This window comes from Ambystoma mexicanum, chromosome 2p (genome assembly GCF_040938575.1).
Source record: "Ambystoma mexicanum isolate Mex_15411 chromosome 2p, UKY_AmexF1_1, whole genome shotgun sequence".
Taxonomy (NCBI): domain Eukaryota; kingdom Metazoa; phylum Chordata; class Amphibia; order Caudata; family Ambystomatidae; genus Ambystoma; species Ambystoma mexicanum.
In genome coordinates, this window is record NC_090923.1 from 649,602,557 (window position 1) to 649,630,416 (window position 27,860).

A 27,860-nucleotide genomic window follows, 5' to 3' on the forward strand; every position below is an offset into this window, starting at 1 on the left:
ATACACTCTAGCGAGACTAATCAAGGAGATTATGTTAATAAAATATATATGTGTACACTTTGACTTGTTCTTCCTGCCATGAGAAAAATGCATACCTCAGGGACTTGATTTGGACCACCAAGGGAGAACAAAAGAGATATCCTTACTTATTAAAACTGGGCATCCAAATTTGGGAGAAGAACCTGCTAAATCATGGGACTTGTGGACCCGATCTCGCCGCAGAACCCCATAGCGGCAATAATGGCAGATATGCCAGGGAGTGGTACCAGGGTGCAAACTAAATGGGAAACATGCAGCATTGCCACGATCGGTGACTTACGTAATCAAAAAGGGTTGATGACATTCGCTGAGTTACAGGAGTTTACGGGTATACACACGTGGCAATTCCTGCTACATAGTGCAGTGTTAAGGATAATGAAGGGCAGATGGCCGAGCGTCAACGACGAGACCATAGGAAATGAGGAAATAGAGGCCCTGCTCAGCATATCAGAGGGTGGGCATGCCATTTCAAGGATCTATGAGGTACTGATAGAGCGAGACTTGAGGGCAGAATTGAAGTGCAAGGAGAGATGGGAAACTGAATTGGGCAAAAGGTTTGAAGATAAAGGATGGAATGACATATTATTATATCATAAAAGGGTCTCCAGAAATGACAGACCTCATCTAATACAACTCTACATCCCACATAGGGGACACCTCACACCAGCGGCAATACAAAATTCAGGCGAGCGGGTAAATAAGAATGTCCAAGATGCAGGGAAGAGGGGGCAGGGTTGATACACATGTTCTGGGGATGTTCTGGGGATACGCAGTAGTGCAGGGGTTCTGGGAGGGAGTGGCACATAGAGCACCCAAGAAGGTATAGATCTGGACATAAAATCCCCAGAGGCATGCATGCTCGGCCGATACAAGAGGAGTGCGAAGAATAAATCATTGAACAAGATTAAAGATTTAATGTATATATACTAGCCAAACACAGCATAGCCATGAGGTGGGAGGATTCAAAGGTACCAAGTATGGCCAGATGGTGGGAAGACTTGAAAAAGTGGTCAAACGCAGAAACTGGAGTATGGGAAAGGGCGCTAAGGGAACAAAAACAAGAATTAGGCACGGACATCCAGCAATGGATTGCTTTGACTGTGACCCTGTTCAATTCAGACATAGGCAAAATCACTATGCAAGATACAGCATGAGAGGCAGATTGCAGTGTAATTGTAACAGCAGACATCTAGAATGTATGCACAGGCAGGTTTGGCAGGGGAGTTTGGATGTTTACAGAGTATGTTAAATACAGGATACCGAAATGTGATGTTGTATTTTATTGTGTTGTTTTGTTGTTGTTTGATACAAAATAATAAATATATACAAAATACAAAAATAAATTCTTCCTGCCCTGAGGGGACAGTGAAGGGGGTACCCCATTCCTTCGGTAAATCCTTACATACATTTACTTATCTGCAGGAGGGAATCATGTTACGGTTATCAGAGTATAGTTTGCCTTACACTCATGCATTGGCCGATTAGGTAATGTCCTACCATCTGGTAATGCAGTGTTTCTATTCTGTGCATAATTAAGTGCTTAAACAAAGTATTATGACTCCTAGACTAACAGCAATATTACTGTTTCTTGCCCTTCACAAAAAATACCATTTGGATGTAATTCAATACATTCATCACCACTGATGACGTGGAATCTGGCTTACCATTGATTGATTGATTGATTGATTTATTTATAAAGCGCTTTACACCAAGGCGCTGATTTATAGAGCGCTTTACACCAAGGCGCTGACCATGATGAAGACTGGGTACCAAATCCCATTGCCTGACATGTTCTGTACTGAAAAGTTGTAAAAAGGAATGTTTAAGAGATACTTCTATAAAATAAGGGAATATATTACACTTTAAAAACTATTCTGTTTGTAATGTCTACAAATATGTTAATGGATGTCTATGTGAAGTACACTTTCAAGTATGAATAGATTTTGTGCAATTAAAAATATATGAATGTACAGTATATGTAGCGTTTATTTACACTGGTCACGGGGTGTTATATTCTAGCATTTTAAAAACTTGTGTGAGGAGTCAGGAATGAAACTCGATCACAAGTTAGCCATGATTTTGGTTAAATACTTTTATTGAAGAATAAATGACTCCAACACAAAAGATCTTCAAGGATAAAGGTCTTTGCTCCAGAGGGTGGTTCCCTTCCCCCGGATTCCTCTTTACTCTCTGGTGTTTCGCAAACAACAGTTCCTTGTGTCTTCCATGGCCAACAACAACACTGACACACAAAACTGCCTGGCTTTGTAATTTTGTCTCTTTCAGGACACCTGGTATACTTCTCTGCTAGGAGTTTGCTCCTTCTTTCCAGGTCAACGCAATCCCTTTTCTTAGTCCTGATGTTTCTTCTGAGGACCTCATTTACTGCTTGATTAACACAATACTTTTCCTAGTCCTGATGCTTCTTCTCAGGACTTCTTTAACTCTTGTACATTTCTTACAACTGCCTGGTATGCTACCCAGCCAGGGCTTTGTAATCACACACTTGTAATTGCCTGGTATACTCTCCTGCCAGGGCTACTTAGGAGCTTACAGTTTAAATGGACGGTCCCACTTTATTGGAAGTATGGTTTAAACAAGCGTGCAGGGGCCATAACGTTCTTTTTCATGTAATCAAAATAAAACAAAGCTTTGGGTCCAATCACAATATTTGAAAAAGGCCTGGCACTTGAGAGAAGGAAATATATTGCCCATTAACTTTGAAATGGACTGTTTACAGCCATATTGTTTTATATTTATTTATTACTGTTATTTAGAACTGATAACAGAGAATGAGCCGACTTAGGTCTAATAGTTATGTCTGATTTATATGATATATTGGGGTTTAAGGCTGTTTTCATGTTGAATTTAGATAAGAAATTTGTGTTTTGCTTTAATTATGTAGTGTTTTACTGTTATTATTTCATTGTTGCTTTTATGGCTATGTGCCGAAATAAAGTTTATCACTACTAATACTCCTTCTAGTCACACAGTTGTAGTTGTCTGCTATACTCTCCTGCCAGGGCTTCTTGTATTCACACTCTTGTAGTTGCATGGTACTCTCCTGCCAGGGCTTCTTGTATTCTCACACTTGTACTTGCCTGGTATACTCTTTTTCCAGGATGTCTCTTCATAGGGAGTCTCTGCCCTCTCGCAGAGCTGCACTTAGACTTTGTCTGACAATGTATCTTCTTGATATATTATCCTATTCGGGCTTCCCATATACTTGCACTGTATACATTCACACATTTGTAAGGGTTCTGCTCGTAGTTCAATTCCCCCTGTAACAATAAGTCCTTTTGGTCTTTTTCGCCTGGTGGCTTTATTTATAATTACTTGCATTTGGCATGGCCATCGATATGCCCCAGTGTCCCTGCTGTCTCTGGGTGGACTCACTGGCTCTTGTTGGCGTTCCTGGATTCTCCCGCGGTCAGCCGGTGAAACGTTTCTGTCTGCTACCTTCTTGCAACTGCTTTCTCTTGGTTTTCCCATCTCTTGTGGCTTCCACTTGACATGTCTGCTTCCAGTATGTGAAGCACTGCTTTCTGTCAACTGCAAACACCCAGAAGTCTCTCGCTGGCTCCTGGCCTTCCCGCAGCAGTCTGTGTCATGCAGCAGCTTCGTTCTCCTTGGTCAGCGAGCCGCCTAGCTCCACATGCCGGTGTCAACCTTTCAGTCTCTCGATCCTCACGGACAGACACAACTCTCTCCCACCAGCAGCAGCCGCACTCGACTCTCTGCCTCTGCTCTTTAAATTTCCCATGAACTGGTGTATGCGATCAACAACTAGAGCGCTTGCTGGGCTTATGGTCTCCTTCGCTCTGCATTGCTCGATCCTTCTTCCTCATCCCAGTATTTTGGTAATTCTGGGAAAGGCAGTCCATTTTTGACAATTGGCTAAAAAAACTTGGATAAACATTCTCAATGGTTTTTCAGTAACAGGGTTAGTCCTGGATGATTGATAGGTGGAACTGGAGAAGGTAGTTCCATAAGTTTCACAAGGCAGACCAAAGTTGGAAGGTTGGCCAATGCATCTTGGGGAAAGGTTTTCCCTATTCGTCATAAGAGGATGAGTAGATGTATGACAATAGGCCATGAGGATATTAGATATGGGAGGGTTATCTTCAGGGGGAAAAGGGTGGATACCATGTCTCATCTGATGACACCATGACATCTCCCCAGAGGATGTCTTCCCCAATGTGATCCTCCCTCATATAGCCACCCTCATGGTCAGGATCAGGTAGCTGCTGCCATCCCCTTGGCCACATGGGAGCAGGTCACCACCGGGAAATCAGTGATGACTCCATCGGATTCATCACACTTGTGAAATTGATAATAAACTCATAATTTCCAATGTATGATTGACCTTGTTAGGTGTTCCCTTATTAGTGGTGCATATCACTGTGCTGTTTTGCATACACTACTTGTTTTAAATTGTATATACTGTCTGGTTTAAATGTTTTTTCTTGCCAAAAAGGACAATCGGAAAGTCAAAGAAATAACACCAGGTTAACAAGAAGGACTAACTAAAAGGAGAAAGGAGTGAGAATAGGGAAATAAAATAGAGAGCAGGAGAGAACAGACAGACTAGTTAGGAGATTTCCAAAAGTGGGAAAAACCATGTTGAGGGGACAGAGAATTCTATTTGGAAAACAGTCCCTTGACAGGAAACACACAAGAAAACTCAAGAGAAGAGCTAGGCCCTAAATGAAGAGCGAGAGAGGAAAGACACCCTGGGAAAGAGACAATGAAGACTGGAACATTCTGACTAAAGACCACATTGGCAAGGAAAATGTTTTTCAAGACCAGAAAGTTATGACGTCCAAGTCTGGGAAGGCCTCAGGCTTGAGATGCTGACAGATTAACATTGTGTAAGTACATGATGAAGGAGTGGTATTAGAAGGGAATTAAACTTTCTTTGAGGAGCCCAGGATTATATGATTTCTGTGGAGCGAGGAACAAACAGGGAAAGGAATTGAGGAGTACAGAGAAACTATTGGCTGGCAGAAAGACCCCAAACCCCTGGGTTTCAATAATACATAGGCTTTGAAGTTGTTTAAGAGGCTGTGACCCTGAAAAGGAATACCCTCGTATTAAAACCCCAAACTGATGATCACTGAAATATGAGAATACGACAATCAATGCTAGTCCAAAGTTAAGTTGTCAAGGGAAGGAGAGTGACAAGAGAAACAATATCTGTAGAAGGGACAAACTGTATGGAGAGAACCAAAACCCTGTAAAGTAAACATTAATGGACGATGTTGAAGCGTAAATGCGGCTTAGAGGGTGCTTGGACAAAAAAGCAATATCTTGGCAAAATAGGTTTATATAACACTACACTTTCTGACCAGTAACTGGCCACAAGGAAAATCATCAAAAGTGATCCAATTGCAATTTGTAAAGATGCACATAATGAATCTCTTGTTTAACCTTTTGAGCTCACTTAGGACTTATAGATGAACACAAAAAAGTAGTTTCATTTTTCTACAATGCACAAACAAACATCCCAATTTGGAAATTAGGATATTAAGCCCTGTACACCAGTTCATATCCTGGGGACCACCGGCAGACTAATTTCTTTGTAACACTCAACTAATCTGAAAAGGAAAAATGCAGACAAAAGTTTAATAATTCCTAGGAGTGGGAAAATTTGCACATTTCTTAGTTGAACATATGGTTTCATAAACAGCCCACTGTGTTTTCCAAACCAATGCATTTTGCAAGATCTAGTCCTAGTTAACAATGAAATCAACCGAACTTAAATTGTCAGAATTCGATGCTTAATATTAGGAAATCCTATACTTGGAAATGTGATTCCCTAGTGAAATATTTGAACAGAATTGATGCATAAAACCTTTCATCGAGGCGCAAAGTATATCGTGGATCAATATAATCAACACCCTGACGAGGCCTGCTCAAGACAGAATAGACAACTGTTGTTATCCAAGACCACCCAAGGAAATACCACAGGTGTCTAGATTATCAATAATTATTAAATGGTACATGCTCAGTTCACTTACAGGTAGCACTCTTCAAAGACCATGTAACGTTAGAGTTTAATTCAGGTTTTATTCCAGAGTTTCTCCAAATGCCCAGAAGTGATCAAATTCGGATTCGCCGTGGTTTATTTCAATTTACTAATGTGAAACCATATCATTATTTACTGGAGTCATACTGAGGGCTCAGATAAGTGCCTGCTCATCTCACAGATTCATTAAGACTCGAAGAAAGTGTCCAACCAAAGCAGACAAATATTATTTATCCTTACCATCAGTTAGCTTGCCCGCTTGCTCAGCTGCTCCCCCTGGTAGAATTTTAGAGAGCATACTCTCACCGTCTGTGCCTGGCTGAATTGTTGGTGCCCCAGCTGTTGTTGCTCCGCCAGCAGAAGTTCCAATACCTACTGGTTTCTGGGCAACTTTAATACCTGTTAAAGGAATGCATAACATTTTATTTATGGACAAAAATAACTGAACATCTTTTATAATATGCACACATATTTATTAAAATGTACACTACTTAATTTGTCATACTTTTCGGTCCTCCAAAAAACAGACATTAAATATTAGGCACTTATTTGAAAGCCTAATTACATTACAGCTGCTGCTACTGACTGACAAAAGGCTTTGTGATATCTTCTGATTACCTAAGTAAGTCAAAATAAAAACGGATCCCTCAATAAAATAACATTGGTGAGACATGTATCCTTAATTACCAGGTTCTCTTACTGTTTAGCCACAATCCATCCAAGTGGAGATATTATTTTAGACAGTATCGTTATCGTATTGAAAACACAAAACTTCCCACTGTTCCTTCATAATAAGGACTCTCTGCTTCTTCTGACTAAAACTAGGAATGTCCTATGGGTGTGTGCAGACTGCATGTAACTTGCCTAGGGACTCTGAGGCATGTTCCGAGTGCAGCAGTGCAGTTTGAGTATCAGAGCTGCTGAAGCCCACGTCTTTGCCACTGCTTACTGTTCTTCGCCTACTTCCTATACCTTCTCACACTGCCTTGCTCGAGTCCACTGCCGTCTGTTGTAGCTGTGAAGACGAGAGGATAGGGATGTGGGGCAGCTACCAAAGGCTACAGAGGGCAGCACACGGTTTTACTCACAAGACAACGAGCTACGGCAAGGAGGCACAGAGGGTATGGTGCCCAGCTGGAGATCTATATTATAGCTGGAGGGGCAGACAAGTGGCAGAATCTAGCATGTGTTCAACTAGTATGCTGTACCTGTTGCTGAAATGCTAGAGATAATTCGCTCTGGTTAGAGAAATATGGTGTAGTTAAACTTTTATGAGAGAGTGGAACATTTAACAATGACCGCTGTGGAAGAACAAGAAATTTGCTATGTTATGTGATTAGCATGGTTCATATGACGTTATAGGCTACGTGAAAAGTTTTCTTTTATATTATACTAGCACAGGAAGGGAGGCTGTTTTCACAGCCGTCTGCCACTTCCTGTGTCGAGCATGAACAATCTAACAGTGATAAGCAAGCACTACAAAAAATAGGCGAGCATTGGTATGGTGAATAGGACAGACTGAAATATTGAACTATAATTGGGACAACATGTCCTTTTCATTTGAGATGAGATCAATCAATTGAATGAGGCTGACTTATTGTTACCATAGTGATTAAGTGCAACATACATTAATGGAACAAATGAGAGAGAAACAAGGTCAGTTTTTTCAATATAGACACTTCTTAATACAACCATCTAGTTGATGCTTAGAATGAGAAGAATTAGAATACATGGCAATATATATTCTCTTTTCAGCTCCCGCTTTGGAGTATTGATTAGGATACATAAAAGACTAGACAGGTTAGTACCTCTCCCATTCAATTTTCTCTAGAACATGGAATACAGAGATTGGTTTAAGTTTGAAATCTGATTAATAACAAATATTTTTTTTTTTTTAGATATTGGAAAAGTATAACATTCACACCTGAAAAAGGGGCGTTTGCCCCAAAACGCGCAGTGTATAGCTTAAACAAGAGTTCTTCAATCACTGATATACCATCTTTGTTGATGCGTTATTACTCCGAGAGAAGTTCTGCATTGTTATCTGACAAGATGTAAAAGGATATGGTGATTGATGACAATATCAATTGAGTACCTAAATATTGAAGAATTTTTCTGATCTTTATTATTTTTTCTGTGTTTCTTCCTCCTTCTTCTTGGAAATGAAATGTTTGGTCTAAAATAGGACTTTTACTAATGTGATGTAATGGAAATATCTTGATTTGCACAAATTGGTGACATGAGCACACATGATAAACACAATTCTGAGTATAAATAAAATTCCTTGTGTGGATTGTAACAGGGGTATTTTATCATTTGCCCCGCTTGAGTGACTGGCTAACTTCTCAATTCTTTGACAGGCAAGTGTTTGTACCTGTTGCTGTTGCCATACAGGCCTGTAAGAGGAGTGCCTTCCTCACATATGCATCCTTTATGAGCTGCCAATGGCATAACATCCCTGCCGGCACTTGTGACTGGCATATTATGGGGAGGCAGCAGTACATGCTTATATCTGCACTGTTAGTTGGCTCATAGTATTTCAACAGTGCGGGAAAATGAGCTTTAAACCCTCCTAAGAAGTATTGTCAGCTAGAAAGATAGTCTAGTGGCCAATTGACCTTATAATGGTCCAAAGGAAGGCAGCTCAAGGAATTGTTAGAGTCCTTGGCGAAGAAGAAGATGGGCAGCAGAGCCAATGTTCTCCAAGCATCCCTGAAAGAACATGAAGAAAGTGGTATAGAGGATAGTGAGGCGAGGACAGCCTAGGAGTGTGCTGAGCCAGTGAAGACACAAAAGTCATCCAACCCATAGGAGAAAGTGCTAATTACTAAGTACATTTGTTCATAAGCAGAACAGATTTGATGATTTAAGCTCGCCTCCCTCTTGTCTCCATTGTGCGGGCAAGTTCAGATGACTACTCCTTCCCTTTGTTATCTACTATGTCAGATCCAGCAACCTCGCTAGGGTGAAGGATTTGGAGCATCCCCTGAAAACAAGTTGTCTTACTCCGAGTAGTTCTGAAAGCTGATCCATGTGTGCACAACAACTCACTCTGATGCGAACAGTGACTGACCTGTTAAATACTGTCTTGGATATCACAAATGGCAACATTATGTCTCTCAGGAGGGAGATGGATGAGCTCAGAGCTGCAAAGGCATCAACAGTGTTGAAGACACCTGAGCCCCACTCTTTTCTTCCAACAGGCATCACATTGACCACTTCATTGGCTTTTGTGAAACCTGGGGGCTTTGTGTCTAAGTTAACACCAAGTGAAAGGACCCTAAATCCTCTAGGTTCTATGATAAGCATTGGCTAATTAAACCACCTACTCAATGGGCCTCATTACGAATATGGAGGTAGCCATGGTGCTATTCGCGCCATGGCTGCCTCCATACCGGGCTCCAATACCGGGTTCCTGCAATGAGGACTTACCGGGTCATTTCGATATAGGAGGACCCAGTAATTCCTCCTTGCAGGAACCCATCCCCATTCACATTTGAGCCCCCATAAGGCTCAATGGGAATGGAAAGGGAGGTAATAACGGGCACATTACAACTGGCCCGTTATTACCTCCCTCTTCCCCTCGCGGGACCCGGAAAGGATGCCTGGTTTTACCAGGTGTCCTTACAGGGTCCCGCAAAGGGAACCTCGTAATCGGCGCTCCCGTAATGAAGGAGCCCCACCCTTGTAATGAGACCCAATGTGTTTAGTTAGCAGTGCCTGCGAGCTAAGGGTGCATGATAAACAGACACCTGACCAGCCACCAGATGGGGATGGAAGGGGATTAGTTTATGATAGCCAGAGTACCAAGCGGAAAAGACCCATTAGTTTTGATGACACGCAAGGTTTACAAAGTGGGAGGGACCCACATCAACCTTCTTTGACAACCCAGTCTCAGATCTAGTATCATCCCCAGGGTTTATAGTTACTTTTTCGACAGTCATAGTGTCGAAATACAACAGTTTAGACACAAAAGCATGGAAAAAAATGTTTTTGAATGCATGTTTTTTTTTTTTGGGTGGTCCCCACACAAACCCCCGTTTTTTTGGGAAAAACCAGTAATTTTACTTACTATACGAAACAAAAACAAAAAAACATTTACATTAAAAAAATGCTTTAGAATTCTTTTTTTCGATACTTTTGTTTCAAAATTATTGTATTTCAAAACTATTTTTTCGAAACTTTGACGGGACACCATCCCCAGTTCTCTTACATGTATCTTTCTTCTTCTCCACATCCTTTCTCTCCCTACTTATTTCTTGATAATATTTCTTCTGTTGTAGCCCTTCCGAGATGAGAAAATGGAGCATCTCTGGTATAAAAGGTCCAGCTCTGGTTAAGAGGAAAAGGGAAGCGCCTGTCAATTATCCAAAGAAATATCTCAGCAGATAGGCTACAGTCAATGGGATCCTCTTCGGGTACCGATTATATAAAGGTGAGGCTGAAAGTTTGCTTTGGTGGAGAACTTGCTATCCATGGAGCAGAGAGGCTTGCCTCCAGTTTCCTTCGGCATTTCAATCAGATGTGTCCTAAGGGTGAAATGCTAACCTCTCAAGTCTAATGCTGGACACATGATCTCACACTGAGAACCGCATACCAAGCCTTCGACTCAGTTAGACGAGAAAGACTGGCAGGTGGTTTCCTCATCAGGTCTTGAATCAGCTAGATTGACACTAATAGTCTCCGCTTTGTGCAAGTTCTCCAAGAGATTATGCTCCTAATCAAGTTCCATTTTGTGGGTCCTCCACTCTGTCTTTAATTTGCTGGAATGTTTCAAGAGTGAATTTGGGTGACATGATTTGGCACTCGTTCATCCCACAGGGAGATATAATTGTCCTTCAAGAGATCTGGGCAGAGGATCCATGTGTGATGCTGGAAATGCATCGGAGGGACAGGGCCTCCGTATCCTTGTCCTTTACTGCCTTTTTATTGTGTGTTCTGTCGTATTTTCCATGCAGGAGTTCATGTGGGACTCCTGGCGGTGCAGCTCTCTTTTGGTTTGGTGAACAGACCCGCGGGATACCCTTACGGCACCCATGGGTGGGGGTACAACCCTGTGCCCCTAGTGTATGTTTTTGGGCACCGGTGGGTGGCCCGCAGAGCAGGGTATGGGCTGGTGGCAGCTCCATGCTGACTTTGACAGGTGCGCTGAGTATCCTCCATTTTGGGGATCCCCAGGCCCTGCCATTGGAATCAGTTGATTCCTGATGGAAAACAAGATGGCCCCTGTGGCCTCTTGCTTTCTATTACCTATTACCTTGTTTTCCCAAAGTCCTGGGAAGCCCTGACTCTGTCCCTTCTCCCTGACTGGCTGTTGGGTGAAAGTTCCATATATGGTGTTGTTGTGAAGGCCCGGCCAGACTAGCTGGAGCCTTCCCAGTGACTGTATGTTGTGGGTACCTCCTGTGGGTGGGACCTGGGTGAATGGAGTGTGTGACCAATATGCACTTCTTGTTGTGGTTGTCGGGTTTCTGGTATGAGAGACAAAGACTGAGACAGCCCTGCCCGAAACTGGCCTGAATGCAGTGTGTAGTGTTGAATGGCTGAGTACTCGTCCCAATCCACATTCCTTGTTGTGAGTGTTTGAGAGGGAGGAGGATGGCCCGAATGCACCGTGTGCCTGATTGGCTGACTGACTGCATGAATGCCCTTCTGTATGATTGGCTGCTGAGAGTGACCCACCAGTGTGGATGAGAGACAAGGTAGTATATCTGGGGACCTCTCACCACTGGAAATTGTTCAGAAGCGTTCAGAAGCTGTGTCTTCACGTTAAGAGTAACTGGAACTGCTGATCCTCGACGCCCAGCTGAAAGAGGAAGACTTGCTGTTGCATTTGCTTCGACCTGATCTGAAAGCTGCCGAATCCGTCGAAGACTGATCCGAGAGAGGACCTGGTAAGGCGCCCTCTTACTGTGCTCCAAGGGACCATCGAGCACCGCTAACCTTCAGCCGAAGCTCCCTGGAAGTCAGACCCTCGAAAGGCTGCCGACCCGAGACGGGACCGCTGAGGAGAATGAAGCAAAGCACCCAGACTTTGCCGCTGTCGAAGTCCATTGCCGTCGACCAGGGTTTGCAGGTTTGTGTAACCGCTGGAGGCCCGTCGAAGTTGTGTTGCCCAGCCGTGGGGACCACTTGACGCCGTGCCGCCGATGACCGGAGCAGCCCGCTCCTTTGCCTAAGAACATTTGAATCCAAGGACTCCATTGTCTGCAGCCTCGACCGCTTTGTCCCACCGGAGAAAGTCGAGGACGACCAACGCGCCAAGGAGAATCCACCGGTGGGTTTCCCGCCACCTGAAGGCCACAGAGACTTCGATGACTCGACGCCCTTGTTGGGCAACAGTTCTTCCGAAACTCTTTGCGGTCCTGAACAATCTATCGCCGAGGTGCCCCGCTTACCTCATCCTCGCAGGACGTCGCTGATGAGCACCGCCTGGATAGACATCGGTGTCTCGGCACCCTTGAACTTCTCATCGCCGCCGACGACAAGTTCAACATCTTTGACGCCTCTCGACGATCCGTGGCTCCTGCTTTAAAGGGAGTCACTCAAGAAGGAGCCTTTGACGCGTCTTCGAAGAACTCTACACCACCAGGTACATTGAGGGGGGGGTAAAACTTTAATAGGAGGAAATAAGACTAGTGAACAATATATGGACTAGGCTTGTGCTATATATCTTTATTTTACAGGTTGCCCAGGTGGGGGGATCCCCACACAGAACTGTGTCTAACGGTAGAGGCCAGTAGTCTGCCTATTGTTTCAACCATCTTGCGTTCCTTCCTATCTCTATTGCTGGTTTCCTCATTATTGATCTGTGTGACATTTTAACCGTACAGTTGATGCCCTTTAATGAGATTTGATAACATTGGTGGTACCACTTTAGAATTGTATATATTTATCATTGTTGATTTCCGAGTACAAAGTGTGTTATTGTGATCGTGTACATACCTTTGAATATTAATTATATAAAGACTGTGTTTTCAGTAATACAGTGTGTGGACATTCCTTTGTGGGGGTTCGGGGACTATACTGTACTTAAGAACCAGCCTGCATCACCTCCTGAGAAGCTAGGCCTTGATTGCTCGTCCATTGCTACCACTTGAGAATCTTGGCTGGGGTCCTCTGTGCCTCTCCTCTACCATATAGAGAGCGGATGTACAGACACCCCCCACCAGTATCTTCACACCATGCCATAAAGAGGGTTATGCGTCATTTTCCGTTACTGTCACCTCTGCAAGCAGAGGACGTTCTCAAAGTGGGCTGTTAATATGGGTTTCCAAAAAATTGGAAGTGGTGGTACACCAGCTTGATTCAGGCTCCCTTAACATCCCATGCCTACTTACTAACAGGGAAGGAGGAGCTAATTAATAATGTGTACAACTCTGGGGGGGGCGTGGCTATCCAGCCATGGTGTAGGACGTGGTTTCTTGTGAGCTCTTGCAAATCCGAGAACAGATCCGTATTTAAAGATGTTAGATGTCACCCGCAATCCCTAAAACCATAGGCATGGGTGCCTAAGTGTATGCTGCACACTAGCTGGAAGTTGTGCTAGCAGCGAGACGAGGATTAAGCAGAACGAAGCCGGCCAAGAAGAGGTTGACGGATAACAAAGGAAACAAGATGGCGGATCCAGACATCAGGGCTAAACAAATTTGCAGCGGGCCCACGACCCATCCACTTGTGTACTGGAACTGACATGTGAGTGCAGTTCAATAAACAGATCCCTTCAAGCTCGTGTTGCGGGCCGCAGCAAATATGATGTATACAGCTGGGGGCTGCCGCGCGGAGTGAACGCGGCTCACCCACGAGCGAGGGGCGCCCGCCAGGAGCACCCACAACTAACCCGGTGCACCGGCGGAGGTTTGAAGGAGGAAGGCACTTGAATGTGCGACCTGTGTAGACCACTACAGACGGTAGCCGCGCTAGTAAAACCGATAAGGGCAATTCGTCGGAAAGCCCATGCTAATAGTAGCCGGCGTGCTTGGAGGCTACACGGCAGATAGTCACCCAGCTGGTTGTATGCTGGGTGCAACGACGCAGACATCCGACGAGATTGGATATGAGCCAGAGATGGGGCGAAAAAGAGGAGATGATCGGAATGATAACTGACCAGCCCCCACTGGATATAAAGTAGCAACGCGCATCGGATGGAAAAGATAAGTGAGCAGCCTGGCTTGTACATGTTGCTACGTTGGCAGAAGAACGTGAAGGAGCCTAAGAGGAGCGGCGCTTATAAGCCTTCAAAACAAACTCATTCGGATACTTGATAAGGGGCACTTTAAGTGAGCGGTCTGAGCTCACGTATCCCAGACACGGGATAGGGTTAAAAATGTGGTACCAAAAGTGCAGAAACCATGTTTGATGCGGCTGCTGAGTGCACAAGACGCTTCTTTCAATAAAGACCTATAGAGGTTGGAACTGGGGGCGTAGCAATCTCACTTATAATTGGGACACATAAAACAGGCATGTGACGCCATACCCTCCTGTGAGGCACCCAGTGCTCAACATAGGCGCTGCACTGGCACCCTGAATGGGGTTACCGGAGTCTGGGCGGGATTGAGACACGCACCAACTAAGGACTTGGAGTCTGGTTCAGCAGGCACCTGGGTCGGTGTGTACCACTGACGACAAGGACACTTTATAGATAAGAAAAGCCAGAGTAACACCTGTGGGCCTTGAGGGGCTGGACAGTAGTGAAAGTCCCCTGAACAAGAAAGGAAGGTCCCAGTGGACAGTGAACACGTGGGCGCACCCAGACACACAGCCCGTTCACCAGCAAAATGACCACCAAATTGGCCAAAGGCAAGGGGAAGCAATCCACCATGGAAGAATGAAACCAAAACGCTGCAGATGACAGAAGGGACAAGCGGGAAAGGACAGAGCGCCCGCGACAGTGAGAAGGTAGCGCTGAACGGTCAACAGATACTGGACGCCATTTCGGCACTGAAGTTTCGGTGGATGTAGCCATTTCGGATTTGAGGACCGCGTTGGAGTCCAAAATCCATGCTGTTAGCATAGATGTGAATCTATTACGGCAAGATGTTCGGGCACTGGCTGAGCGCACAGGAACTCTGGGAAAGGTGGTGAAAGATAACACAAGCACGTGCAAGACAAATGCAACAGACGTCCACGTGCTGCAACAACAGATGTGCAATCTCGAAAGCAGGGCTGAGGAAGCAGAGGGGCAGGCTCGAAGGAACAACGTGCGCATTGTGGGACTGTCGTAGGGAGAAGAGGGATCGGACCCGACGAACTATGTGGAGAGCATGCTGCTGCAGGAGATAACAGGCGGAGCACTAAGTGAAGGGTTCGCAGTAGAAAAAGCGCATAGGGCTCAGGCAAGGAGACTGCCACCGGGAGCCCCACAGCGACCCATTATTGCAAAGATCCTGAACTATAGAGACAGGGAGAAGGCCCTGGAGCACTCCCGGAAGGGAGGGACGATAAGTAGAGCATCAGCAACCATCACTGCGTACCCGCACTACACACTCATGGTGCAGAGGCAATGTTTAAACTATGTAACAGTGAAGAGAAGGATGCGCAAAGCAGGATATAGACATATGCTGTTATATCCGGCAAAAATGAAGGTGCTCTTAAAGAATAAAGCTCTATTCTTCGAATCACCAGAGGATGTAATGGCATGGCTAGACTCGAGAAACTGTCCCACGACGATGGAAGACCAGGCAGAAAATGCGACAGAGAAATGAGCAAGATCCGTGTTATTACCGCACTGACGCGCGAGAGGACTTTTTTGAGAGATAAGTACTGTACATATGATGAAACTGGGACTAGATTATAGCAGATGGCACATGGGATTGACGCCTTGGTTTACACGATCCTATACAACTAAATGTTGTCAGTGTATAGCAGGAGGCAATGGCCCTCATTACGACCTGGGCGCTAGTCATTACCGGCATGGCGCAATGACCGTGTCCGTGCTGGCAATAGACAGCTAAAAGCGGCCCATTACAAGTTTGCGGGCACAAGCTTTGCGCCATGCCGGTAAAGACCTCACCGCCATGCTGTAAGACTCTGAAAAATTCCCCTTTCCGGCACCGTCTGTAGTGGAAATAGCTCCTCCGACATCCAAGCCTTCGGCATTAGCGGTGACCGTTAATAAGCGGAACCGGAAGTAGCGTCATTGCACAGGAACGGGAAAGAGCATGGCGGCCATGTTTAAAAACACAATCCATTGCCATCCACCACAACCAGAAGTCATCCGACCCCCGGAACTCTTACACACCTCCACCACTACCTTTTGTATTTAACCATGCCAAAAGCTGTGAAGAAAATGGGAGATCACCTGCGCAAGGAGCGCTTCTCCAGAGAGGAGCTGACAATGCTAGCGGAGACACTGCAGGAGCATGCAGATGAGGTCTTCTCAAACGAGATGTCCCTTCCAGCACTGCAGCGCAAAAAGCAGATTTGGGCAGAGGTCGGCCAGAAAGTCAGCACCGTTGGCACCACACCCCGCACACCAGAAGAATGCTGTAAGCGCTGGGATGACCTGCGTTTACGCGTACGCAGCATACTCTCCGCAAACCGCAACATGGGGATGGCGACAGGTGGAGGTGCGGAGTCCCCCATCAAATTACAACCGTGTGAGGAGATATGCGCCACCACCATAGGGGCAGAGTCAATTCACAGAGTCAGGGAAATGGAGCGAGGAGCACCGTCATCGGCCGATGCAGGTAGGTGTCCCAAATGATGCAATGCTAATACCACCACGATGATGTCCACCTGAACTGACAGTGCAATGATGTAGAGCAGGGTCCACCAGACACATGAGTACAAGACTGCCTACAGGCAGTGCAGAGCATCACCTTGTCCACATGCAGAATGCATCCCATATGTGTAAGGCCAGACGCCTCCATGCATCACCCACCCAAAAGCCAAGCAACCCGTATGTCACTCCCCCAATGTCAATCATCTGCCATTCCATATGGATGCAGCCACCCCAATGCATGCCCGATGCCTGTAGACCCATCATTAACCCTCTCCCTCTATTGGTCCCCCACAGGCACGCATTCAGACAGTGCTGACGAGGACAGCAGGGAGGAAGATGGCACACCAAGTAAGAAGGCCAGGTCCGAGGAGGGACAACACCACCCCTCCACTTCAAGGGGCATAGGCCAACCGGCACCACATCGGAAGGCCAAGACAACAACACAGGCCACAGCACCAATGTGCTCTACGGCCCCCACTACAGCGCCCACAACAGCCACCAGCACCCAAGTGGCAGCGGCAGAAGGGACTGCATCGGCTGCAAGCAGCACAGTGGGAGAGACAGCTGCCACAGCAGCAGTCTCTGATGATGAGGAAGAAGATCAGCTGCATGTTGCAACTCCAGCCGTCCCCATGCAGCATGCGCGACACCAGCATGCACAGGCTGTCTCCGTATCATTCATGGCCTGCAACTCCCAGCACCGTGCCAACTGTGCCTGAGGAACATAGTATTTTGGACACCCCTCAAAGATCCACAGCAGCCCCAACCACCCAAGAGGGGATCCAGGACATTCAGAGGCGCCAGCAGGAGCTCACTGGCCTGTTGACGCAGCACATAACTGAATGTGGGAGTGTAAGGGATGACATCCAGGAATGTGCTGCATCCTTGAAATCAGCCATAGAGTCATCCTCGAAGGACATTTGTGCCGAATTGGCAGCAGCGCGGCACGTCCTCTCTGAGATGGTGGCAGCGATGCAGGCCATGCGTCCACCACACTTTTCAGAACAACCGGGTGCATCTTCAACTGCTAGTTCAACCAGGACCAGCCCCGTGCGTAGGTCTGGCAGGAACCTTCGCAGAGCGGACAGGGGGGCACCTGGTGCTGGAAGAGGGGGAGGCCAGTAGGCACAGCCATGCATACTGGTGCCATGCGGACCACTGGTGCACGCTACTGTACACCATGTGTGGGGGAGTTGAGGGGGGAGGGGAGAGGGTGTGTGGGGGAGTTTAGAGGGGAGAGGGTGTGTGGGGGAGTTAGGGGGGGAGGGTGTGTGGGGGAGTTTAGGGGAGGGGGAGAGGGTGTGTGGGGGAGTTGAGGGGGAGGGGAGAGAGGGTGTGTGGGGTGGAGGGCTTGTTCACTTTGTTATAATTCTTCAATATACATTTTGGTAACTCATAATTCACATGTGTGGACATTGCTTATTGCGTATGTGTGCTTTATTGGTGAATAGTCTACAGTGTCCATGTCCCTGAAACACCCAGTGCCCCGAGTGCCATCTCCATGTCACTATCCTCGTCCATGCGTGCTAGAAACATTGGTTGATCAGAGTCTGACGCATGCCACGTCCCTCCTGTGCATCGCTGCCTCCCTGAGGTGCTGCCCCATCCCCACCCTCCTCATCCTCATCGTCAGGCAGTTGCAGTTCTGCGTCAGGGGGCAGGGGCACATTCCGTCTGATGCACATATTGTGTAGCATGACACATGCCATGACGATCTTTGCCACCTTCTCATGGCAGTACAGGAGTGCCCCACCAGACGTTCTGAGGCAGCGAAACCGTGCCTTCAAGAGGCCAAATGTCTGCTCAATCACCACACGGGTACGTGTATGTGAACGATTATAGTCCTCCTCGTGCCTGTTCTGTGGGTTCCGGATTGGGCTAAGGAGCCACCTCTTCAAGGGATAGCCTGCATCACCTGCATGTGGGCAACAATGTATGTGTAAGTCATCACATCATAAGGGACCTCATTCAATGACACCATAGCATGCATTAATTTCTTGATTTCAACCACATTCCCATGCATGAATGGAGACACACAATGTGACTGCTATGTGCGTATTCCTCTTATAGACTGGTGTGCGTGCCATCAACCAGTGGGCGCAGGGGGGTCCAGTTCCTTGTGAGTGCTCATGCACTGTGTTAGTCCACGGCGGTTGTTTCTATGATCTGGCTGATGCCCAGTAATTTATATGCTTTCATCCTGGCACCGTTGATGTCAGCCTCATGATGATCGCACTATGCACAACAAATGGTGACATGCAATTCAGTTGGACCTCTGTGTCAGTGTAGTGGTTTATTGATGTATTTGACCCTCATGTGACTCCTTTGTACGCAGTGATGGGGGACTGTCCTTTCAGTTGATGGTATTTGGTGCTGTGTATTGGCCATGGTAATTGCTTGAAGCTGCATTGTGTTGAGGGGGATACGGTCTGATTTGGTACAGTGCACATGCAGATGGCTATGGAATGGTTGTGACACTGCATCATTTACATGGTAGGGCTGCTTACATCTTGCATTATGTGGTCAGGTGTCAGGTCCAGTCTGGGCTGCTTTGGGGTATGAGCATGGTCCATTCCCTCAGGCACTCGCAGCAAGGTGAAGTATACATCTCCGGCCCCCCCCATCTCAGCCAGGTGAAGTATGCATCTCCCCCCCCTTCTCAGCCAGGTGAAGTATGCATCTCTCCCCCCCCCATCTCAGCCAGGTGAAGTATGCATCTCTCCCCCCCCATCTCAGCCAGGTGAAATATGCATCCCCCCACCCCATTTCAGCCAGGTGAAGTATGCATCTCTCCCCCCCATCTCAGCCAGGTGAAGTATGCATCCCCCCCCCATCTCAGCCAGGTGAAGTATGCCTCTCTCCCCCCCATCTCAGCCAGGTGAAGTATGCATCTCTCCCCCCCCCATCTCAGGCAGGTGAAGTATGCATCTCTCCCCCCCCCATCTCAGCCAGGTGAAGTATGCATCTCCCCCCCCCATCTCAGCCAGGTGAAGTATGCATCTCGCCCCCCACCTCCCATCTCAGCCAGGTGAAGTATGCATCTCTCCCCCCCGATCTCAGCCAGGTGAAGTATGCATCTCTACCTCAATCACCTACCCACATCACATTTCCATGAGCCTAACATGCGACTCACAGAGAAGCCAGGATCTCTGCCCTGCATGTCGCTCCATGTAGCGTGGTATCGTGGAGTTCCGCAGGACCATTGAATCATGGGTTGATCCGGGGAATCGGGCACAACAATGTGTGATGATCTTGTTTGAGTCATATACCATTTGCACGTTGATTGAGTGGTATAGCTTACGGTTGCGGTACGCTACCTCCATGGCATCTGGGACCACCAATTCCACATGGGTGAAGTCGATGGCGCCAATGCAACCAGGGATGCCGGCCAGTGAATGGAAACCAACTTTGGTGTTTGAGATCTCCTGGGCAGACCTTGGTAAGGAAATGTGGTCGTCTGTGTGCTTGAGGAGGGCATCAAGCACTTGGTTCAGCGTACGTGAGAATAATGGTTGTGAAATGCCATGCATGTGCCCCACTGTGTGCTGGTAGGTGCCTGTGGCCAGGAAGTGGAGCACAGACACTTCCTTCAGTAGGGGTGGGATGGCGGTGCGTGTTTCAATCAGGCTGACAATGTCGTCATGTATCATGTCCACATTGGTGGTGATGGTGTCCCGGTCCAGACGGTACAGGGTGTGGATCTGCTCAGGGGTTAGGTTGAATGGACTGGCTCTGATGCGAGGGATTGGGGGCGGCCTGCGTGGTGCCACTGGCTGCAATGGTGGGGCATGCTGGCCCTGCCTTGCCCTCCTTCTCCTCCTGCGTCTCCTCTGTGCTGCCTGTTGTTGTTGTTGTAGCACTTCCACTGCAATCATGTCCTCCAGCCCCAGCATTGCTAGTAGTATTGGAATCATTGTGGAGTGTGACTGGGTGTGGGAAGGGGTGGGGTGTGCTCCTTTTGTGCTGGCCCAGTCTGTATTGCCTCCACCTGTGCTGATTGTGTGCACCTGTGGCAGTTGGGAACACTGAACATGGCCGTTTACGGGTGGTCCGCGATGGCGGAATTAGCGCCATGCCGGTAAGGTATTTTTCGGGCTTCAGTAGGGCGTTATTTGCATGTCCGCCTGACTTGTGATGATCCCTTGTTTGTGCCATGCCGGTATTTCCGGCATGGGTGGTCGCGTGCCCGCGCACTTGGCACTTTTAACGGCACCGTTAATTACGGTGCCGCTAATAGCGGTTTATCAGGTCCTAATCGGCCGGAGCGGTAAGCGATGCCGGTAATCCTTTACCGGCATCGTTATTCACTTACCGCTGCGGTCATAATGAGGCCCAATATCAATAGACACACTACCAACCCCCGGAGGTAGTTTAGTTGGGATACTGATAGGGCGGTATGCCCCTACTAAGTACTGAGTATCAGAAATACCGAGAAAAGTGCTAGATGTGGGGTAGCCTGAGATCCAGGGATGGAGATGGGCACCAGTTTTGGGGAGTTAATGGGGGTTGGGGGAAGAGCAATGGTTGGGGTCGGGTAAGGTGGAGGGTGGGGAAGGGTGGGGGGAGTTAGGAGGGTTGTTACTGTTACAAGCTTACACCTACACGCCATTATGTAAAGAGCAGAGGACGAGGGGGACAAAAGGTGGACTAGGCTACGGTAAGGATGGGAGACCTGAAGATAGTCACCTGGAATGTCAGGGCGCTTAATAGTTATTTGAAGAGAAATAAAGTAATGATGTATTTAAAACGACAGAGAATTGATATAGCCTTGTTGCAAGAGACCCACCTTACAAAAGAGAAGCAGGAAACAGTTAGGAAGAAATGGAGGGTCACTACCTTTGGAGCCACGTACTCAGCATACGCTAGAGGGGTTATCACATGGATAGCACCACCTGTCCCCTTTAAGCTGTTACAGAACACCATAGAGCCTGATGGGAGGATGGTATTCGTTAGAGGCCTGGTAGAAAATAGAGAGCTGAGTATTATTAACACGTATGCCCATACAGGTACAGCGGGCTACTTTAAGACCTTATATAGTAAGATCGGCTCATACATGGGAGGAGAAGTCATATAGGGAGGGGGGGGGTGATTTCAACTACATCACCCGCTGGATCCCAAAGTGGACAGATCAGACAATAGGATGATGAGGCCTGCCCCAGCAGCCAGGGCCCTTGGGACCCTATTGAAGGACTTTCATCTAATAGATATATGGAGGATGCAACATGCGTCAGACAGGCAATACTCACACTACGCAGCACCACAGGATCTGCACACACGTCTAGACTATATATTTACCACATAGGAACTAACAGGAGAGCTTAAGAGCTCGGAATATAAGGTGAGAGTCGTGTTAGACCCCTCGCCATTGATTGTAGAATGGCAATACTCCCCGCTTAGGGCGAGGATACCGACATGGAGACTAAGGGCGGAGGCCTTAAGAGACAATAGGTTTAGAGAAGACCTAAAGAATGACATCGTGGAATACTTTGAATACAATACGGGTAGTGTGAAGTCAGCCGGCATGCTATGGGAGGCATTTAAAGTGGTTATGATGGGAGCAGCGATCTCTAAATCTAAAGGGCTACAGGACGAGATCACTAGAGAATTACAAGCAGCAGAGAAGAAACTGGAAGATGCCATACACGGTGGGTGGGGGGGCACTCCCAGGGAGAGATGGAGGGCATGGGCAGATTAAAACAAGAATGTGAGGGACTCTGGGGAAGATTATGCAACCTGAGTTATAAAAAGTATGTGAAAACGCAGCATGCAGGGGGGGACAAACCGGGCAGGCTGCTGGCCTGGCTGTACAAATGTGAGACGCCTAAACAGCCAATTAGGGCAATAAGAGACAGGAATGGGCAGACGCAAGATACGCAAGGGGCTGTGAATGATGGCTTCGTGGAGTTTTACCAGCAATTGTACGCTGACACGGGTGGGGAGACAGAGGAAGATATATTAGACACACTAGAAGAAATCGATCTGCCTAAACTAGAGACGGAAAGGGAGAACCTGGAGGTCCCGATCACCCTTGAGGTATTAGAAGCAGTGATTAAGCTCCGACCTACTTGTGAGGCCCCAGGGGCGGACGGACTCCCTAGTGAATTTTATAAAACATACAAGGCGCAGCTACTCCCCCCGATACTAGAAATGTTTAATAAAGCATTAGAAAAGGGAGTACTGCCGGAATCTCTGAGGGAGGCAATCATTATCCCGTTCCTTAAGCCAAATAAATCGAGCATGGACTGCAGATCATACAGACCGCTGTCCCTGCTGAACCAAGACAGCAAGATATTAACTGCAGTGTTGGCAAATAGGCTAAGACCAGTTATTGGCAAACTCATACATCTGGATCAGACGGGGTATGTACCGCACAGGAACATATCCGATAACCTCAGGAGGCTTAATCACATCATAGACCAAACGGAGGTGGACACACAAGAGGAGGCAATAATATCCTTGGACGCGGTGAAGGCCTTCGATCCGTCAAATGGCCGTGGCTGACAGCAGCCCTGAAAGGTTACGGGATAGGGCCAATATGCATGAAGTGGGTGCACCTGCTGTATAGCGCGCCATTGGCTCGGGTCAAGATGGGCGCGGTCATATCGGACCGATGGCGACTGGGTAGAGGCACCAGACAAGGATGCCTGTGGTCCCCGATGCTATTTATCCTGGCGTTAGAGCCCCAGGTGATTTACCTGAGATGTCACTATGGGAAGTAGGGATCCCCACGAAGGGTGGGCGGCACTTGATCTCTATCTATGCTGATGATATGTTATTATACCTAAGATAACCGGAAGAGAACCTAGAATATATACTGGAAGTGATGGATAGATATGCTCCGTTCTCTGGAATCACAGTGAACCCTAAGAAGTCATGTATGTTTCCCTATGGTAGATATAGAGGGCTGCCACGAGGGAAGTTACCGATACTTCATATACAGTGGGCGACCTAGAACTTTAGATACCTGGGAATCGATGTATACCATACACCGGAGAGTGAACATATACACAATACAGAGAAAGCGGTGGCTAATATTGAACTCAGTATGAACTTCTGAGGCAAACTCCTATTGCCAATGCTGGGGAGAGTGGCATTACTGAAAATGGTGGTGCTATCCAGGTTGTTGCACTTTTTCGGGAACATACCTTACATGATACCCAAGCGATTTTTGGCAAGCTCCACAGCCTGTGAAGACGATTTATATGGCACAACACTAGAAAAAGGATAGCATTGTGGAAACTACTTAACATATACGATAAAGGCGGCATTAGATTACCAAACTTTGAGACCTATCACTTAGCCAGTCAACTACAATATGTCGCTAGGTGGCTATCAGATGAACCGACAACAGAGTCTAGACTATTGAAGAATGAATGTGCCCCGTTCTTTCTGAAAGAATACATTTGGTTGACGAACGCACACTTGCAAGTGAAGGCGAGAATGCTGAGATTGGGAAGGAGGATATGGCAGAAAGCCTGGCAGGCCATAGAGAAACCAACTCTATACTGCCCGCAGGTACCGTTAGTTGCATTGAAAGGGGTTGATCAACAACTGCGGGAGATAATTCAGAGACGCTGGGAACCGAATGGTATTGCAGCGGTGGGGGACATGTGGCAAGACGGATTGGTTTTGGGATTCGATACGCTGGTGCAGAACACCGGTCTACACCGAGGACAATATATCACCTACACTAGGTTAGTGCGAATGGTTAAGAATACGTGGGCGGACACAGTGATGTGGGGGGGAGCCAGACACGGTTATTGAAACAATCTATGATGTGTCGGAGGGAGGACATGAGGTCTCCCAAATTTATGAACTTCTTATGTCGAGGTGCTTCAGTTGAGACGGGACTGGGAAGAGGAAGCTGGGGAACCTATGAGTGAAGGGTTATGGGTGAGAGCCCAGAGGTATCATAAGAAAGTGTCCAGAAATGCGAGATTGCAGCAAATTCAGTTGTACATCACCCACAGGGGCGTATATGACCCCACACAGAATTGCGCGCTTTAAGAACGCTGGGATACAAACATGTCCTAAATGAGGGGAAGTAAATGTGGGTATGATACACATGTTTTGGGGATGCCCCGAAATAGAAAGGTTATGGCGGAAGGTGGCGGTTTACCTGCACGAAAAATGAATTATACTGGAGGTGGAATCTTTGTGGGCGTGTATGATGGGTGGGTTTCCCAGGCCGAGTAAATTGAAACATGTTTGCAAGCTCAAGGACCTGGCATACATACTGGCCAAGTGCAGGATTGCCATGGGCTGGAAAGCTAATAATAGACCAAAGGTGGAGGTAGGGTGGCAAGACCTTCAAAAATGGGTGGAGGCTGAGACTGTGGTGTGGGGGGAAGCGGTTAACAGGGGGAAGACGACCCTGGAGAGGCACTCATGGCTTGGAGGCATCTCGTAGCAATACTATTTGAATCTGCTCAGACCGATGAAGAAGAGCGTAACCCTTCGACTAGTGAAGTACAGATTATGACTGAAGAAGAGGTAATAGAGAATGAGGAATTTGAGTAAGCTCAGGCGGGGAGGCGGGATGAAGTGCGTAGCATGATATTGTGGCTTGATACAATGGTTTGTTTGTTTGTTTGGTTGTTTTAAGGTTGAAAAATTAATAAAAACGTTTACATTTTTTTTTTTTACAACTCTGCATTCTCAAGACAAGCCAGCTCTGAGCTGCTTACCTGCTATAATAACCTCTAATAAGGAACTGTTCTCCGCATCAAAAGAGGGCGTGGAGGTTATCATCAGGGAATTGCATGGGTGGGGAGAATGATGAAAAGTACATCCTGGCAAATGATGAGTGTAGGGGTACTGTGGCTATGATTTGCTCTGATGAGGTGGCTCATCAAATGGGGAAATAGGTCCTAAGTATAGATGTTAAACACTGAAGGGCATATTCTCCCTCAGTTACCACATTTTATGGCCATCAGTGTCTTCCAGAATTGATGATTATTTTATAGAAGGCAAGGATTACGAGCACCTGATTGATTCCTGGGTAAACGCATGAGTGGCGAGTGATAATCCTTGGTGCAGAAATAGAGAGAATTTGCAAGGCACAGGTTTTTCCTAGTAATGTTCTCAGAAACTTGTAAGGCATAAAGCAAATAGTGGATCAAAAGCAGAAGCTCTATATTAAAATACAGGACATGACTTATTTATTTTTTGCAAATATGCTTTATTGGTTTTCTATGCATAAGATCTAATAAACCAGCTGAACTGTTAAGTATAAAAGAAAAGTGATTCACCCTCCCTTCCCTCCTACTCCGCCCCTCAGCCGAGACAATATAGAAGTCAAAAGGTTTCAGACACAACCCATTTAAATAATATTACCACTATCAATATTGTGTAACAATGTTTTTGCAGCTAGCAGCAGGTGAGGCGCAGGTTTACCTCATTAGAAAATTAAAAGCTACAAATACCTTTTATTTGCTTCCAATATTATCTATAGCGGGTCTTCTGGTATATGAAGCCACACAATGTCTTATATTCAAACAAATCTCAACCCAAAATATTTCAATAAGTGGGCAGCTCCAAAGGATGTGCACTAAAGAGTCCTTATAACTGCAGCCTCTCCAACATCAATACGAATGTGTGTGATAGCATTGAGATAGCTGCTCGGTTTCAAATACCATCTGAAGGCAACTTGAGCCTAATGTTTGATAATTGAACCGCTAATTGAAGTTTTACTTAGCCTTTTATTAATATCATTCCAAAGAGATTCCTCGATATAGATGCCCAATTCCGATTGTATCTGTTCTTATCTGTCCAGGCAGTTGAGGCTCCCAGATTTTTGAATGTTTCAGAAAGTTTGGATATGAGCCACTTGGGAGTGTCTGTATTTTGTAGAGGCAGTTCCAAAGCTGTGAGATTTCATATTGCTCCTACTTTATTAGGTGGCTGCAAAACCAAACAACGTGATTGACCATTTGTAAATCTCTCTGTTTCTTTGAGACCAGTATATATTTTACATATGTCAAACAATTTAATATCGCCCTGGACAAACCGGTCCCAAATCGTCACGACTAAAGGTCTAATGTAAATCCAGACAGAGCCAAACCAACTATCTATGATTCAGAGATTTCCTTGGTTTGATGATGAGGGCAAGTATAAATAGAACTATCATGAGCGCTTCGAAAATGAAGCGAGAAAGAGAACCGCTTACCAGCTCGTTTGATTATTAGCTTGTGCCCCCTAGGAGTGCACTGTGATTATTAGCGTGTGCCCCTTAGGACTACACTGTGATCATTAGCTTGTGCCCCCAAGGATTGCACCGTGGTTGTTAGCTTGTGCCCCCTAGGATTGCACTGTGATTATTAGACTGTGCCCTACCCTTAGAGATTAGCACAATTTAACCAGATTCACATCTAGAAAGCACCACTATAAAATAGTACTGTGAATATTAAAGTGTACCTTCTAGGATAGTACTGGGATTATTAGCTTGTACCCTCTAGGACCACACTGTGATTATTAGCTCGTGACCTCCAGGATTGCACTGCGATTATTATCTTATGCCCTCTAGGACTGCACTGTGATTATTAGCTTGTGCCCTCTAGGACCACACTGTGATTATTAGCTCGTGTCCTCCAGGATTGCACTGCGATTATTATCTTATGCCCTCTAGGACTGCACTGTGATTATTAGCCAGTGCCCTCTAGGATTGCACTGTGATTATTAGACTGTGCCCCACCCTTAGAGATTAGCACAACCTGACCAGATTCACATCTAGAAAGCACCACTATAAAATAGTACTGTGAATATTAATGTGAACCTTCTAGGCGAGTAGTGCGATTAGATGCATTGCGATCATCAGCGTGTGCCGTCTAGGACTGCACTGTGTTTATTAACTTGTGTCCTCTAGGACCGCACTGTGTTCATTAGCTTGTGACCTCTAGGACGGCCCTGTGATTATTAGCTTGTGCCCTCTGGGATAATACTGTGATTGTTAGACCGTGCCCCGCCCATAGAGTTTAGCACATATTGACCTGATTCACATCTAGAAAGCAACACAATAGAATAGTACTATGAATATTAACGCGCACCTTCTAGGTTAATACTGTGATTATT

General features: G+C 46.5%; 1 protein-coding gene across 1 annotated transcript in view; it reads right to left on the reverse strand.

The window, feature by feature from the left end:
* BSN (bassoon presynaptic cytomatrix protein) overlaps positions 1-27,860 on the reverse strand; it is a 1,737,600-nt gene that overhangs the window by 237,286 nt on the left and 1,472,454 nt on the right. The window contains exon 9 of the mRNA XM_069644195.1: positions 6,308-6,466. Within this exon, the coding sequence (XP_069500296.1) occupies positions 6,308-6,466 (159 nt within the window). The remainder of the gene's footprint in view (positions 1-6,307; positions 6,467-27,860) is intronic.